The sequence below is a fragment of the Notolepis coatsorum genome (genome assembly GCF_963971535.1).
Source record: "Notolepis coatsorum genome assembly, chromosome: 5".
Lineage (NCBI taxonomy): Eukaryota > Metazoa > Chordata > Actinopteri > Aulopiformes > Paralepididae > Notolepis > Notolepis coatsorum.
In genome coordinates this window covers 105199757-105216833 of record NC_140169.1, presented here as the reverse complement: position 1 = coordinate 105216833, position 17077 = coordinate 105199757, and the positions used below count along the sequence as shown (strand labels likewise).

The 17077-nt window shown below is 47.0% G+C and overlaps 1 protein-coding gene across 1 annotated transcript in view; it reads right to left on the bottom strand.

The window, feature by feature from the left end:
- Window positions 1-12042, bottom strand: part of LOC311228300 (neurexin-3b-beta-like) — a gene marked incomplete at its 5' end in the record, with an annotated part of 27956 nt that extends 15914 nt beyond the window's left edge. Inside the window, 3 exons of the mRNA XM_084314208.1 lie at window positions 11477-11640; window positions 11695-11861; window positions 11960-12042. Coding sequence (XP_084170334.1) covers window positions 11477-11640; window positions 11695-11861; window positions 11960-12042 — 414 coding nt within the window. The remainder of the gene's footprint in view (window positions 1-11476; window positions 11641-11694; window positions 11862-11959) is intronic.
- Between the last annotated feature and the right edge of the window lie 5035 nt (window positions 12043-17077).

Here is a 17077-nt window from a genome sequence, read left to right as displayed (position 1 = left end):
TCAAAGAGAATGCCTTCTTATCAAAGCGACACTATTATTATAGCAGATGACTAATTTCCTCTTTTTGTTCAACCCTGTGGCGGCAATGGCGCGAAAATCATACAACATAAATCACGTGGACATTTATTTTATTTCCGGCACGCACAAACCTAATGCCATACATATGCAATTTCAACAGGGAGTGAAAATTTGTGTTTTCCTAGCGGCCCTTGGAGAAGAGCTTTGATGTCATCCAAGACATGGAACAAACAAAAAAGAGAACAGACATACGTATGTCATGATGTTGGCCCCCTGTGGAAGATAAAACCGATCAGAGTATTGGAGAAGGACGTCTTATATCAAAAAGCGCGGAGCCGCACTTGGGTTGGGGGTGTCTCACATATAAAGCATGGAACCGTATTCGGGTCGGGTGGAGGTTGGCGTAGGCAGAACCGTCGCGGGCGCTGAGTGAAGTGTGCGCTTGGCACAGGGCCCCTGAAGGGACTCGCTCCTGCAGTATTTCTTTTAATTCGCAAATTGGCTCTCTCTAAGCCAAATTATGTAACTGCTCTGAAGAAACCCACTCTCTCTCTCTCTCTCTCTCTCTCTCTCTCTCTCTCTCTCTCTCTCTCTCTCTCTCTCTCTCTCTCTCTCACACACACACACAACACGCACCACGCACGCACGCAAGCACGCACACACACACACGACACACACACACACACAGATGCATGTGGATACAGAGAAGAAGGGATGCCTTCTGGAACACACACACAGAATGTTAGTGCTACGGTGACGTGCATTTATATCAAATGAAACACCAAGTTCTGGAGATATAGGGCCTATTGTTCTACCGTATCCAGAATCATGATAGGAAGCGAATGGAAATATAAGGTTTTAGGAGAATTTGAGCAAAACCAAAACATACACGTCCTCTGCTTGACCTTGAAATGTTCCATTATTATTTTAATAGCAGGCAGATTTGTTGCCAAGTGAAGCCAGGTTTCATGAAAGGTGAAAGACTATATCAAACATCTTGTGCTGTGCCTTTTGCCACGTGTTTATATCGCTTTGTCAATCCAGGGGGTGTTTGCAATGTCAATCAAGGGCTGCGTGAGCCGTTGGCCACCTTTAGCTATGTGCACGTGACCAGTGATCAGGACCTCGCTCCCCCCCGAACCCCCACCCCCCCCCCCCTTGCCACGGCTCTGGGCACAGACGTCTCGTATCAAAAGCATGGTACTTGGGGCGGGTGGAGGTTGGCACGCGTAATATCAAAAGCAAGGAACGGGTAGAGGTAGTCCTGTAGTGCAGGAATGCTGCTGTCATCACAGCATGGCACTCGGCGAGTAGTGCGCTCTCTCTTTCTCTGTCTTTGGGATCAGTTCATTCATATTCCCCACCCTCCATCTGCAAGGAGGGTCACTCACTCACGTCTCGGTGGTAATGGAAGGAACAGCCAGTCACTTCGACCTGCCGAGAGGGAACTCCTATTATTCCCCCGTTGCTCTGACAGATGATTCTTCGATGTGACAGCAATAGCAAAAAGGAGCACGAGAGAGAGAGAGAGAGAGAGAGAGAGAGAGAGAGAGAGAGAGAGAGAGAGAGAGAGAGAGAGAGAGAGAGAGAGAGAGAGAGAAGAGAGAGAGAGGGAGAGGGAGAGAGAGAGAGAGAGAGGGAGAGGGAGAGAGAGAGAGAGAGAGAGAGAGAGAGAGAGAGAGAGAGAGAGAGAGAGAGAGAGAGAGAGAGAGAGAGAGAGAGAGAGAGAGAGAGAGGGAGAGAGGGAGAGGGAGAGAGGAGAGAGAGAGAGAGAGAGAGAGAGAGAGAGAGAGAGAGAGAGAGGGAGAGAGAGAGAGAGAGAGAGAGAGAGAGAGAGAGAGAGAGAGAGAGAGAGAGAGAGAGAGATATGCAGGCCCCCCCCCCCCCCCCCCCCCCCCACGCCGCTTATGTTTGCTTTCAGATTGAAATAGAACTACTGGGGGCAGATCGATCAATGGGCCGGGGGAATAGGGTTAGCATTCTGGTGCTAACAGGGAGATTTGTCTGCCGTAGACGCAGTTGTAATGGGACATTTAAACAGGGATGGCTATGGGTATGGGACCAGAGGGTGTGGACCAGGCAGACTGACTCAGTTCCAGGAGAGACGAGGATGACAGCCTCAGGAGAGATGGACTGGTGTAGAGACTGTGGGGCAACCATTTCTTCTCGTTATACCACTAAGGCGCGGTGGCACGTCCTGTGCTGTGATGCCTCTTTGTCTGTACCTCTCACTGTTCTCTCATAGTCTTTTATTTTTTTTATCCACTTTATCTCCTTATTTTTAAATTTGTCTCCCATCCCAATTTCGCCTCGCCAATTCTCCCTTCAATTGTCCCCTCCCCTGTCTCGAACGTTGCTAGACTATGCCTCCCACTGGTCGGCTGCAGTGAGGACCAAGCCTTGCATCGCGTGTCCCCTCCGGTACACGAGGAGGCAGCTGTCGCATCTTTTCACCTGCACAGCGCGATCTCTCAGCGGCGAGGAGTAACGCGCGGGAGGCTCACGCTGCCCCCGATACTTCCTGATTTTGCTGTACAGGCGCACCAACCGACCTGTAGGAGTCGCCGTCCACAACGTGCAATCCCCACCCACCGGCTTTCCCACCCTCTACCACTGCCAATTGTGGTAGTATGAACGACCGGCCGAGCCGGTAGCAACGGCGAGAGCTGGGCTCGATTCCAGCATCTCCTGCGTTAGTGGCGAGCGCCTTGCCCACTTGCGACACTCGGCCGCCCCTGTTCTCTCATAGTCTAAAGAGAAAAACAGACTTGCTCGATGGTTGTTCCTTTATGGAGTGAGAATAGGTGCAGATTTGCCTTGCCTTAAAAACACAATGTAGGCCTAATGCAACACGTATAAATCCATAAGTAAACACTGTGACTGAGCTCTGTGTGTGTGTGTGTGTGTGTGTGTGTGTGTGTGTGTGTGTGTGTGTGTGTGTGTGTGTGTGTGTGTGTGTGTGTGTGTGTGAGTGAGTGTGTGTGTGTGTGTGTGTGTGTGTGTGTGTGCGTGAGTGCGTGCATGTGTGCGTGCGTGCATGCTACTGATTTACAGTATAATGCAACTTTTATGTAGGTCAATAGTGTATGTGTTACTGTAGTGAGGAGGAGCGGCTGTGTGTTCTGTGTGATCTGGGAGTGGTGGAGGATGAATATCATTTTGTTTTTATTGCCCTTTGTACACCACTTTGAGGAGGGCTTTATTTGAAAAAATTCAAATTGCAAACCCAGATTTGTTTTGGCAGTCTGAGAGCTGTATGTTGAGTTGTTTTTTTGTGGAGGACATCTTCGGTTTTGCAGGATTTTTGGAGAAGGCATGGCACCTGAGACAAAACACACTGTATCCTATATAATTGTATTTGAATTCACCTTGTTTTTCTGTTTTTCTGTTTATTTACATTGAGTACAGCTTGTGTTATATTACGTTTTATTGTATTTTCTTGTATTTTTCTTTTTTTATGGCCATCTTGGTCTATGTCATTTGTTAAGTAATTGGTCAAGTATATTATTATATACTTATTGTTATGTGTCTTGTAAGCCCATATGGGCTGGGCATACATCTGTATGTAAGACACGAAAATAAAAAATATCAAATCAAATCAAATCAAATCAAATCAAATCAGTACCATGTACCATATGTGTGCGTGTGTTTCCACACATTTGCACATCCGTAAAAACACTAACCAGAGTGTATACCTCACTGTAAATGTCAAACACGCGTGCGCAGTTCATTTCCAATTTTTCAAACAACTGCCTCTTTGAACTGCTGCGGTCAGGCAAGCGATACCGGAGTCTCATGGCAAGCACAGAAAGACTCAGAAGAAGCTTCTATCCCCAGGCCATCAGGATGCTCAACGAACAATAACACTACGTAACAACCATCAAATGCACTCTCAGCACACACATCCACACGCACACACTCACTTTAAACAAACAACTCACTGCAGCACCTACTTTACACACTTTAGAACACCTAAACACACTTTATATTTATTGGTAAAGAATTTGCACTACAACCCATACCTCATTACACCTTACTGTAAATTGTACCTCATCCCATTTCTGCTTTGCACTATATAGTATATTGTATGGTAACTCAGTTACTTCTACTCTGCATTGAACATTGTACATATGTACATACTGAACACTTGTGTCCACGTACGTGACTTCAATTTTTACTTGCTATACTTATTTTATTTTATACTTATCTATTTTTGTCTAGCACAGTCTCTGGAGCGTAATAGAAAGAAGCATTTTGTATAAAAGTATTCTGTACTTCTGTATGACAACTAATAAAGAAACTTGAAACTTGAAGTGCAAATGATTTCTCACCCAGTTTGAGGATTCACCCGTCCCCAAAAAGCCAAGCCTTGCCCTGTGACTTAGCTTTGCCCTTGTGATTCATGTCCACTGATTCTGATCTGCTGTCCTTCATCCTCACTAGTGTTATCTGATCAGCTTCCCTGCTGCGGCTTCCTCTCATCTCCGTCCATTTGACTAATGAAGAGACTATTGATCAACCAGCACAGACAGTTGGACGGACAGATGGGCAGAGGAACAGAGAAAGAGGAAGAGAGAGAGAAAGTGAGAGACATACAGTACTATACACAAGAGAAGAGAGAGAGAGACAGACGGAGATTCATGCAGGCAAACTCAGACAGGCGAAACTCCAGGCATTCCGAATGAAAGAGATTCACAGAGAGACCAGAAAGACTAACTGCTAACAGACAGCAGGGAGGATGATGTCAGATATGTCACAGACAGACAGAAAAACATGCTGAGATCAGTGAGACTAAAGGACAGCTTTTCTTTTTTAACCCAGGCCCCATTTAAACATGTCTGGCATGATGTTGATTATCACCAAGGGCTCGGACGGCCGGCTCTGCTGCCAGGAGAACTGTTGCTGTCAGAACAGACATGTTTAATGTCTTTCTCTGAACATCTAAAGAAACGCATCGCAATCTGGTGAAAAATGGCGGAGCTATTGACATTATACAAAAGTAACTGTACAGTAGATTTCATTAATGGTTTTTGCTGCCCTGTAACGGGCGCCTGGTGGTACTAAATCCAGATTTAACTCTGTCATTGGAGGAAAGAGGAGATTTGGACCTATCTATATGTACAGTATGACCTGGCCATAATAAGGTCATTTATAGGCCTGATATTCTATATTCTATATTCATATTTCAAATTGCCTGGATGGCAAAATTCTGTACTGTATCTACAGTACAAAAGCCCTTGTAAATCATCTTCCCTTTATTCATTTGCTTAGTTTTTAGTACACTTGATCTCAAAAAGGTGCTGAATGAGCTCAGTGGCAATTTGGTCTTGTCAATGTTAGCATGGTGTTATTCATCGTCAAAGATGGGGGGGGGGGGGGGGAAATGTATTATAATAATTTATATTCTCCTTTGGTTCATTACAATTTAGTCAAGCCTAGTAACAGACACAATATTTCTGACACTGGGAATACATCCCCTGAGGTCCATAGATGTCCCTGTCACGGTTGATCCGGGAGACATGAAAGGTTGGATGGACCCGTAGGGAGCGTGGGAGCCAGAGACGTACAGAGGAGCGGTTAATGATCCAGTTGACGCGGAAAGGGCCGATGAATTTTGGTGCCAACTTGCGGCATTCCACCTTAAGCGGAAGGTGGCGGGTGTCAGGATGGAGGTAGGTGAGTTCCAGTTGTGGTATGCAATCAAGGAGACGGAGAGGGTGTACTCTTAAGTAGGTTTGATTTAATAGTAAAGAACACAAGGAGTAATACTAGGATACATTGCCGAGTGGCAGGAAAGAAAGAGGGATTATATAAATTAAGCTTAATGGTGGTCCAGAAACCGGACCCGCCCACGTTATCTCCGAACGTTATAATGAAGACCTGACGAAGAGCAAACAAAAGATAAAAGGGTTAAGTAGCGACCACATTCCAACATTCCACACACACCCCCGTGACAGCCAATCAGGACCCATACACTAAGTGACAGCACTAAGTGACAAGGAAGACAGGTGACAATAGCCAAGTGACAGATTACAGAATGGTGGGTGGTTCACAGACAGCAGTCAGCGAACCAGAGCGTAACAGTACCCTCCCCCGATGAACGGCACCAGACGTTCACCTAGGGGCCTCGGGATTCAGCCGCCGGAAATCAACGATCAGGCTGGGATCTAAAATGTCCCTTTGAGGCACCCAAGAACGCTCTTCTATCCCGTACCCCTCCCAATCCACCAAGAACTGAAACCCCCTACCCCTCCGCCTACAACCCAGTATCCTCCGCATCGTGTAAATGGGCTGACCACCAATAAACCGAGGCGGAGGAACCGTAGGTAGTGGCGGGGCCAAGGGCGATGAGAGGAATGGCTTCAACAGGGACACATGAAACGTCGGATGAACCCTCATCGAGCTCGGAAGCCGTAGCCTGTAAGCCACAGGATTCACCCGACGCACCACTTTAAAGGGGCCTATGAAGCGAGGAGCCAGCTTCCTGGATTCCACCCGGAGAGGGAGATCCCGGGTGGAAAGCCAAACCCGCTGCCCAGGACGGTAGACTGGAGCCGGACGGCGTTTGCAGTTAGCCTGCCGCTGGGTTCTAACAGAAACCTTCTGCAGCGCCGTTCGGACCCGCTTCCACGTCCTGCGGCAGCGAGCCATATGTGCCTGGGCCGAGGGCACCTCCGCCTCCTGCTCCTGCTCGGGAAACAGAGGAGGTTGAAAACCATATTGACACTGAAAGGGAGACATACCGGTAGAGGAGGAGAGAAGGGTATTATGCGCGTACTCAGCCCAGGCCAACCTCCTAACACCTCAAGACCCCCTCCAGGTCCTGATTGACGCGCTCTGTCTGCCCGTTCGACTGCGGATGGAACCCAGACGAAACGCTGACGGAGGCGCCGAGGCCAGCGGCAAACACCTTCCAGAACCTGGAGGCGAACTGAGGACCCCGGTCTGACACTATATCCACTGGAAGCCCGTGGACCCGAAAGACATGCTGTATCACCAGATCAGCCGTCTCTCGGGCCGAGGGAAGCTTGGGAAGAGGAATAAAGTGGGCCGCCTTAGAGAACCGGTCCACCACCACCAAAATGGTGGTGAACCCGTCTGAAAGGGGGAGGCCAGAAATAAAGTCCAGGGATATGTGCGACCAGGGCCGTTTAGGAATAGGAAGTGGCCGGAGGAGACCCGCCGGTGCACGGCGAGAGGTCTTACTGCACGCGCACACCAGACAGGCCGCCACAAAGAAACGCGTATCACCCTCCACTGTCAACCACCAGAACCTCCTACGGATAAATTCCAGGGTCCTGGCTGGTGAGGGATGAGGCATGTGCCCACTGCAGTAAACGTGAGCGTGCCGCCTTGGGCACATACGACCGCCCCAGAGGGCCCCCACCAGGATCGGGCTCCCGTGTCAGCGCCGATCTTACCACCTTATCTATGCCCCAAGACACGGGTGCCAAAATCAAGGCCGGTGGAATAATGGGATGGGGCTTCTCCTCCCGACCAGGAAGATCAAACTGGTGCGATAACGCGTCAGGTTTGATGTTCTTGGAACCGGGCCTATAGGAGATGGAAAATCGAAATCGTGTGAAGAATAACGCCCACCTGGCCTGGCGAGCATTAAGGCGTTTAGCCCCTTGGATGTAAGCCAAGTTTTTATGATCAGTCCAAACAATGAGAGGATGTGCCGCCCCCTCTAACCAATGTCTCCATTCCTTCAGTGCCAACTTGATAGCCAACAACTCCCGATTACCCACGTCGTAGTTACGCTCGGCTGGCGACAGACGGCGAGAAAAAAATAGCACACGGGTGCACTTTCCCATCCTTTAAGCATCTCTGAGAGAGCACCCCCCCACCGCGATGTCAGAAGCATCCACCTCCACAATGAATGGAACCTCTGCATCGTGGCGGACCAATACAGGGGCGGAGGTAAACCGACGTTTGAGATCGCAGAAGGCCGACTCCGCCCTAGGCGACCATTCAAAGCCAGGGAGAGAGGACTTAGTGAGAGCTGTTAACGGATTGTCTAAGGCGCTAAAGTTGCGAATAAAGCGCCTGTAAAAATGTGCAAAGCCCAAAAAATGTTGTAACCCCTTGAGCGACGAAGGCCGTGGCCAGTCCAAGAATGCACTCACCTTGGCTGGATCCATGCGAAGATCACCCTTCGTCAACACAAAGCCCAGGAAGGAAACTGTATCAGTGTGAAACACACACTTCTCAGCCTTAACGAATAGTTGATGCTTGAGGAGACGGTCTAGCACCTCTCGAACGTGCAGTTGGTGTTGCACCATATTGCGAGAAAAAATTAGGATATCATCTAAGCAGTGATGGGCAGTAGCTAGCTACAAGTAGCAACGTTACATAGCTTAACTACAATTCTCAGTAGTGTGATGGTAGCGTTGCTACTTTTGAACCAAGTAGCGTTCTCTGTAGTGCAGCAATTTTTAGAACAAAGTAGTGACGTAGCGTGTGGAAACGCTACACGCTACTATCCGGAGAAACAGACATAAAGATTTGTGAAAAAATAAAAACTCCCTGCAGAAAACCCACTATGATTGGTTGGTTGGTTTAGATATGAGTATGACGACTCACGATTGGGTAAGGTTAGGCCAAAACATTACGGGTAGGCCAATCAGAGGCAGGATATGGCGGGACTCCAGCTCTGCAAACCAGGAAGTGCAAATCAAAACAGACCGCTGAATGAATGAATGCAATTTAACAGATTACATGAACCAGTCCGCGCGAAATGGCAGAGGGATTCGATGTTTCCAGGGCTGATGGCATCGATGAACATGATGATGTCAATAACAACAATGCCTCTCCATGGCCCTATCTGGAAAATGTTATGAGTTTGACTGAAAAAACGCCTAAAACATAATGTTTAGGTGTTTATTGTGTCAGTCAAAAACTAAGCTGATCTCAACTTCCCACACACCCAGCACTAACTTGAGAACACATATTCAGGTGAGCTGATGAAAATCTTTACATTAAACATTGTCAACTGTTCCCAAACAGCACACAAGTTAGTGCACTTTCTGTCAACAGCTTTAACTAATAGATAGCTGCTATCATGTTTAACTGTAGGCAGAAAATGAACAATATTATGGGGGTGGAGGAAAAGAAAAAACAAACTAACATTAAATACATACACTAAGAGGGAAAAGAGCAGTGGTTCTCAACCTGTGGGTCAGGACCCCCGGGGGGGGGGTCCCCACATGATTTTGGGGCCATGGAATGTTTTGTGAGTTACATATTTAAATACATTTGGTCATTTAGCTGACGCTTTCATTCAAAGCAACTTACAAATTGTGTACAACAAGTCAGCAGGAGTGGTACATATCTAGCAGCCAAGGATAAGTAAGTTTTGTTTGTCTAGCAGTGTCAAGCTTGAGTGTTATACTCTGAGTACATGTATACTGTAGTAGTATAGACATATTAGCATAGTTGGAGGGCTTGTTTCAGTTTTATAATAAACAATCGAACTGAAAAAAATTTTGCCTGCCTATTTGTTTGGTGGAAACCTGATCATGAAGTAAAAAAAAAAAAAAAAAGTAGTGCCGATGTAGTTAGCTATTTTTGCCATGTTCTTGTAGTGTAGCTTGCTACATTTCTCTGGGGATAGCTTCCATTGTAGTTGAGCTATATTTAATCGAGAGTAACTTGTAGTGTAGCTTACTACATTTTCCAAGTAGCTTGCCCATCACTGCATCTAAGTAAACAAACACCGACACCCCAATCAAATCTTGCAGCACGTCGTTAACCAGGGCTTGGAACACTGCCGGAGCATTAGCCAAACCAAAGGGCATGACCAAATACTCATAGTGACCATTAGGCGTATTAAATGCAGTCTTCCACTCGTCTCCTTCTCTAATCCTGACCAGATTGTATGCATTACGTAAATCAAGTTTAGAAAAGACCTGCGCCCCCTGTAAGCACTCAAAGGCAGTGTCCATGAGAGGTAATGGATATCGGTTCTTGATGGAAACGTCATTCAATCCCCTATAATCAATGCACGGACGCTGACCCCCATCCTTTTTACCAACAAAAAAGAAGCCAGCGCCGGCAGGAGATGTTGAAGGACGTATGTGCCCCGCAAGCAATGCCTCCTCAATGTAGGTGTTCATGGCCACGGTCTCGGGCCGTGAGAGAGAGAACATACGCCCACGGGGCGGGGAGGTACCGGGTAGGAGATTAATGGGACAGTCGTATGATCTATGAGGCGGTAGTGCTTTAGCACACATTTTGCTAAAAACGTCCGCAAGGTCCCAATAGATCTTAGGAACCCCTATCAAATCGGGATTAGAGGGTATGACAGAATCTGCGACGCTCCCCACCATCCTGGAGAGAGAAGGAGGAGACAAAAGAGAAGAGGGGGGAGGGAGGGAATGGGCAAACTCTCGCCGAAGACCGACTTCACGTCGTCCTCCGTTGAAAGTTCGCCCGTGACCCAGTTAATATGATGTTTGCAAGAAGCCAACCAGGGATGACCCAACACCACAACAGAATAGGGGGAGACAATAACAAACAATTGTACCCACTCCCACCCACCACCCGCCACCCAGATGTGAACAGGAACAGTACGTTGAGTGACGCTCCCACTGCCCAGGGGCTGACCGTCCAGGGCGTAGATGGGGACAGGAACCCCCAACTCCTCGACCGGGATCCCCCACTCCCTCACCAACCCCAAGTGTATAAAATTGCTCGCCGCCCCTGAGTCAATGAGAGCCTTAGTTCCCCTAATGCTACCCCCACAGTTAACCGCCACCTCCAAAAAAGTGCGTGTCAGTAGGTAGTGCTGAGGTGAGCCCACCTGCTGGCGCCTTCTCAGGGCCCAGCGGGGCACCTCCCCTTCCCGACTGGCGCCGAGTCGAGCCGGCCTGGTCCCAACAGCTGCCGAACCGATGACCGGTGCGGCCGTGCTGGAAGCAGCGTCTCTCTTCAATGAAGCGTCGCCGCTCCTTGTCCGAGAGTGACAGCGCCCCAAGCTGCATGGATTCATCACCCAGTGGCCCACTCGTGTAATGCAGGAAGCTGTCAACACCGGGAGGAGAAGGGACACGTACCTGGGTAGTAGTTTCACGCTCCCGTTCTCTCTCCCGATGTCGGTTGTCCATACGAAAGGCCGTGTTGATGAGCACTTCCAGCTGCTCCGGGATCTCACGCACGGAAAGCTCGTCCCTCATCCGTGCGGAGAGCCCCTGGACAAACAAGACAACACAGGGAATCTCCAGCCAAGCTGCCTCCCGAGCCACGATCCGGAAATCAATGACGTAATCTGAGACAGTGCGTCGATGTCCCAGGTGATAGCAGCTATAAAGCAGGAGGGCGACAGAATGGGGTCTGGGTCGGAACCGGACTCCTCCGCCGAGAAGAGACGGGACAAAGCATCAGGTTTGACATTCTGTAAACCCGGGCGATACGACAATGTGAAACAAAACCTCCCAAAAAATAACACCCACCGGGCCTGACGGGAGTTGAGACGCTTGGTAGACTGGAGATAAGCGAGGTTCTTATGATCGGTCCAAGTGATGAAGGGAAAGACCGCTCCCTCCAGCCAGTGATACCACTCCTCTAGCGCCAGCTTCACAGCCAGCAGCTCCCTGTTGCCGACATGATCATTCTTCTCCACTGGGGATAGACATCGAGAGAGGAAAGCGCATGGATGGAGCTTATTATCCGCACGGGACCACTGGGACAGGACAGCTCCCGCTCCCGTATCCGAAGCGTCAACTTCCACCACAAACTGCAGGTCGGGATCGGGCTGGGTCAAGACGGGCCCAGAGACGAAGCAGCATTTGAGGTAGCAAAAAGCAGCATCCGCCTCAGGAGACCAGCGAAACACGGAATTACTGGAGGTGAGAGCACAGAGGGGGGATAAGTCCGGATGAACCGCCGATAAAAATTAGCGAAGCGCTGTAGCTGCTTCACTGAGGAGGGTTGGGGCCACTGAGTGACCACAGAGACCTTAGCGGGGTCCATCTGCACCTGTCCCTCGGAGATGATGTAGCCCAGAAAAGACACAGAGGTCATTTTTCTGCTAACCCTTTGGATCGGCCCACGCTGTTTGCACCCACCCACGGGTAAACAAAGGCAGAGAGAATGTCTTGTAAGGCTGTTTTTCCGCAATAATAGGAAAGAACTACAATGCAGAGGGGAGGGGCTGATTTAAGTGTGTGTGTGGGGGGGGGGGGGGGCAGTTTCACTGACGGTGATCTCCATAAGTAAACACTGTGACTGAGCTCTGAGCAGAAAATCTATCAACACAAGTAGCCAGACAGTGTGATTTAGTTCCATATCTACTGTAATAAGTAGCCAGACAGTGTGATTTAGTTTCATCTCCACTGTAATAAGTAGCCAGACTGTTATTTAGTTCCATCTATATTGTAATAAGTAGCCAGATAGTGTGTATGTGTGTGTGTGTTTGTGTGTGTGTGTGTGTGTGTGTGTGTGTGTGTGTGTGTGTGTGTGTGTGTGTGTGTGTGTGTGTGTGTGCATGTGCGTGCATGCATGTGCGCGCATGTGTGTGTGTGTGTACTGGTATGTTTGTGTATATGTGTGTGCTTACTACGTGTCCAGTCACAACAGAGTGAGCATATAATATATATATATATAACACTGTGAATCTCAGCTCTCTGTTCAACAGCTAACCAGGAGGATCTCTCTCTCTCTCTCTCTCTCTCTCTCTCTCTCTCTCTCTCTCTCTCTCTCTCTCTCTCTCTCTCTCTCTCTCTCTCTCTCTCTCTCTCTCTCTCTCTCTCTCTCTCTCTCTCTCTCTCTCTCTCTCTCTCTCTCTCTCTCTCTCTCTCTCTCTCTCTTGTGCATCACTATAGTTAGCACTCTGTAGCTATGGTCCCCTCACTATATATCTTATACAAATAACAATATATAAGGTATAGAAAATAACATTTCTAATGACACCCTAGCTTTATCAACAACTCTATCTCTCTGGGACTCTTGGGTCAAAAGACATTCAGTCATTCGAATAACAAAGGAACGACAGACTGGAAGCTGGGCTTTTGTTCAGGTGTTAATTGGTGTGGAGTGAATTGAATTCTGGGAGTGTAGTCCTTTCATCAAATAGCTGAATTGTGTTTCATTGTTTCAAAGCCCTGAACTGAGATTTAGTTAGAATGTTACCAGAATGTTTCATAGGACATTGATTGAAAACTATCGGCTTGAATTTTACAATTGATGGCTTATTTTGAAGGTATGAACCTGTAGTTTCATATTATGTAAAAAAAGAAAAGTGTGAAAATTCCCAAGGAGGAGGGGTCGAACAGCCCAGACTCTAGAGGATTTTAATCAATAGAGTTGCACGGACTTGAGGACGAGAGGAGGTGAGAGAGGAAACATTCGCTTGGCTCGTACACACCTCTCCGACTACGGACGAGACTGACAAGTCTTTTGCTGGACGGGACGGACAGGAGTATATAAAGTGACCAGTCATGCCACAGTGCAGACAAGAATTCTCATGGAAGTGGCAAGTACTCTCCTCCGCAGACAGACAGGCTCGACCCAATTGCATGGGCTCAGGTTTGGACATCCTCGGTGTAGAGAAACGACGCAAGCCCTCCTCCATAAGGATTTACGGTCCGATTATTTTCCGTATAGCGGCATTTCCAGACCGATCTCCCGGTTCAATCAGCGTTGGAATGCGGAAATGAGAGCACCGCCATTCCAGTCGGACTCCACTGCCAACCCTTGGAAATGGGAAACAAACTCACGTATGGGAAGTTTGTCCTGGCGGAGATCGAGCAGACACTGGCCGACCTGTTGGCCCCGTACGGGGTGGTCATACACTCGTTTGAGTTCAGAAGCAAAACTGTCGGATGACTGAGCGATAGAAGATCCTCTTTCGTAGAGAGCGTTGAAGAGGCTCAGCTGGGAATCTTCCATTTACTTGGGTATGTACCTTTAGGCGAATTTAAACATACTGTGACAGATCTCCTCCCCCCTCCCATGGATATCTGAAGGATGGGAGATACTTTTGCCACAGGAGGAATAGAGTCAATTAGGTAGCTGATTAGTACTGATAGAATACACCTGCGCAGCATTAGTCACACACATCTCAGTCACATGCACACACTCCCGACACACACACTAGCTGATTAGTACTGATAGAATACACCTGCGCATAATTAGTTGACACACATCTCACATGCACACATCCAGTCCCAGACACTAGTAAGTAAGGAGTAAGTTGAGCGGAGTAGGAGTTGTAATTGTGTTATTGAGAGAGAGAGAGAGAGAGAGAGAGAGAGAGAGAGAGAGAGAGAGAGAGAGAGAGAGAGAGAGAGAGAGAGAGAGAGAGAGAGAGAGAGAGAGAGAGAGAGAGATTGAGTATTCAGAGTTGTGACGGTGAGAGGTAGTGAGAGGTGAGGACAAATCGAGTAGGTGTTCTTTGTGTACTGGACCCTGGACTGGCTGAGATTCCACCTTGAGGGGCGCCCCAAGTGGCAAACCATGTAACGCACTGCGTCGCGAAGCGGCCAACCCGGGTTTGATTCCCGGACCCGGCATCCTTTGCCGAATGTCTTCCCCCCGCTCTGTCTCCCATTCTTCCTCTCTCTCTCTCTACCGGACTGCCCGGTAGTAAAAACAATAAAAAGAAATCTACCAAAAACATAATTTGAAAGAGATTCCCCCTTGTGTACTGACCCTGGACCGGATGACTACCCTGAGTATTGAACAATGCCTTCTTCTGTTGGTGAGCCTGTTTTGTGTTTTTGACCATCGGACTGTCTATGACCATTCTCTAGCTTATAAAACTGGATTTTTGCCTTAACTCATTCAACGCCAGTCACAAGTATAGTCAGGTTTTAATCGTTATGGCCTTTATTAGCTATATCCATTCATTTTCATCCATCCAGCCTGATGTTATCATTGGGAATGGGTCTGAGCTCGCAAAAGGGCAAATACCGCCGCCTACGCCTTCCAGCAGGTATTGCACTCTATTAGAAATGGTGTAGTTTCTTTTCAGGGCTGATCTGAGCCGTGCGGGCATGGTTTAAATAATCAGACGAGGCAGGCCTTTACAACGATGGCATGGTACACTAACCCCGCCCGCCCGTTCATGTGTAACGCTCGGTAATGTGGGATGGACCTGCACGAGCAGTATTTGGAATGGCGATCAGATAATTGGATTATTTCTTTTGCATTACATCAGAGACAAGGTAAGAACACTATATATAAAATCTTGCGTTGATCTGATATTTCTTTCTACCGCAATCAAAGCTATCTGTGTGAGTGTGTGTGGCTGTTTACCGTTGACTGGGAGGAGGTGGCGGGGGAGCGTCGCGCTACAAGGGCCATTTCATTCTTGAATGAGGAAGGATAATAATGATAATCTAGCGTTGATTTCAGGAAGATTCGATAATCAGGCGAAAAATTACAACGTGTTTAGTGTATTCCACTAAAGGGCTATTATCGCAGCTTTTCCTGGGATTACTAAGAATCACCAAAACTATATTCATATTCAAGACGGTATAAAACGGAAATGTACGGATGAAAAAACAATCCGTTTTGTACATGTTGACTGGAAGCAACTCACTAACAATCGACGGGTGTATTAGACCCATAGCTATAATATAAGATATATTTTAAGCACTCGCAAATCTCAGCATTGATTAAATCGATGGCGTACTAGCGCCCTCTGGCGCATTAAGCGATGGTGCAGAATGAGTTAATTCAATAAATATACTTATTGATTGATATTGCTCTTGTGTGGACCTTTTGTATTTGTTTGTATTTGAACCATGGCGAGTCTGGTCCCCACCAGATTCGTCACAATACATTTCATCAAAATGCCAGTTAGCAAAACGATTATATGGTCAGACAATTATTAAACAATGTCTGGGTTAACATACACTAGCCGCATATATCTCCCCCATGAACCATTGTGGCCTCTGACTGTAAATAATATAAAGATAAAGATATAATATAGTATTAATATGTTAGGCTATAGGACTAGGTGATGAAATAGTTTGATTGAAAGATTATAGTAATACCATAAGTGATAAATGTCATAGAACAATATAATCTTACTGTAGGACACCATGACATTCTTACAGTATACTAATACTACAGCTCATATTTGTATGGGGTCTTTCTGACATAATTTCCCCTTAAGGTTCATGGTTTTAAGAAGTCTAATCTTAAGAAGTTGATTATTAACCATGCCTCCTTCTCAAAAAATCTAAAAGTTAGTCTTGCCAGATTTTTTTTTGAGAAATTGGCACTGGTCTTGTGTTAGCATTTGTTGGCAGTGCTGGTGTCAAGGGTTCATGTTTTATTGAGAGAAATATTTTCATACCCAGCAGAGCTCATAAATGCTAAACTCTTTATTTTTTTTATTCAGATGTCCACTGAGAGGATGATGGGTGGCCAGACTTCTAAAAAATACTTTTGTTTTCCTCTTAGGAAAAACTAGCCAAAGGTTATATAACGTTGTATTTTTAATCAATTTAAAGAGAAGCAGCAACATGACACATGCAATTCCTTCAATATGTGTGATGTAGGGATGGAAAAAAATCTATTCACGTTAGAATCGCGAGTATATCGCTAACCATTGCAAATCAATTCACAAATTCCAAAAATCTTTTTTCGAAAAAAGATAAATATATATATACTGTATATTTGCCTTACTTTGCAGAAGACTGCCAGTTACATGTTGGAACATTGGAACATTAGTCAAGGTTTACATTTGAGATTTTGGTCTAGTGTCTACCGCATTTCGAATCGTGACCCTGAGAAGCTAAATTACCCAAATTGTGCACCCATAGTGTGACTGTATATTCCTTATCCCCAAAGTCAGTTTGAATTTGAAAACAGTTGCAATAAGGATGATGAATATAGGTTCCTTTAATTGTTCTCACTTGAGTTCTCACCTCTGAGTCACACAATCAGATCAACCCCCACCCCCCCCTCCTCCTTCTGCAGTCAAACCCCTATAAGACAGGGCTGTGAAGGCACTGAATCTCTTGTGATTCACCTGGACTAGGGGTGGGGGAGAGAGATAGGGAGAGAGATATAGAAAGAGAGAGGGGGGAGAGAAAAGGAGAGCCAC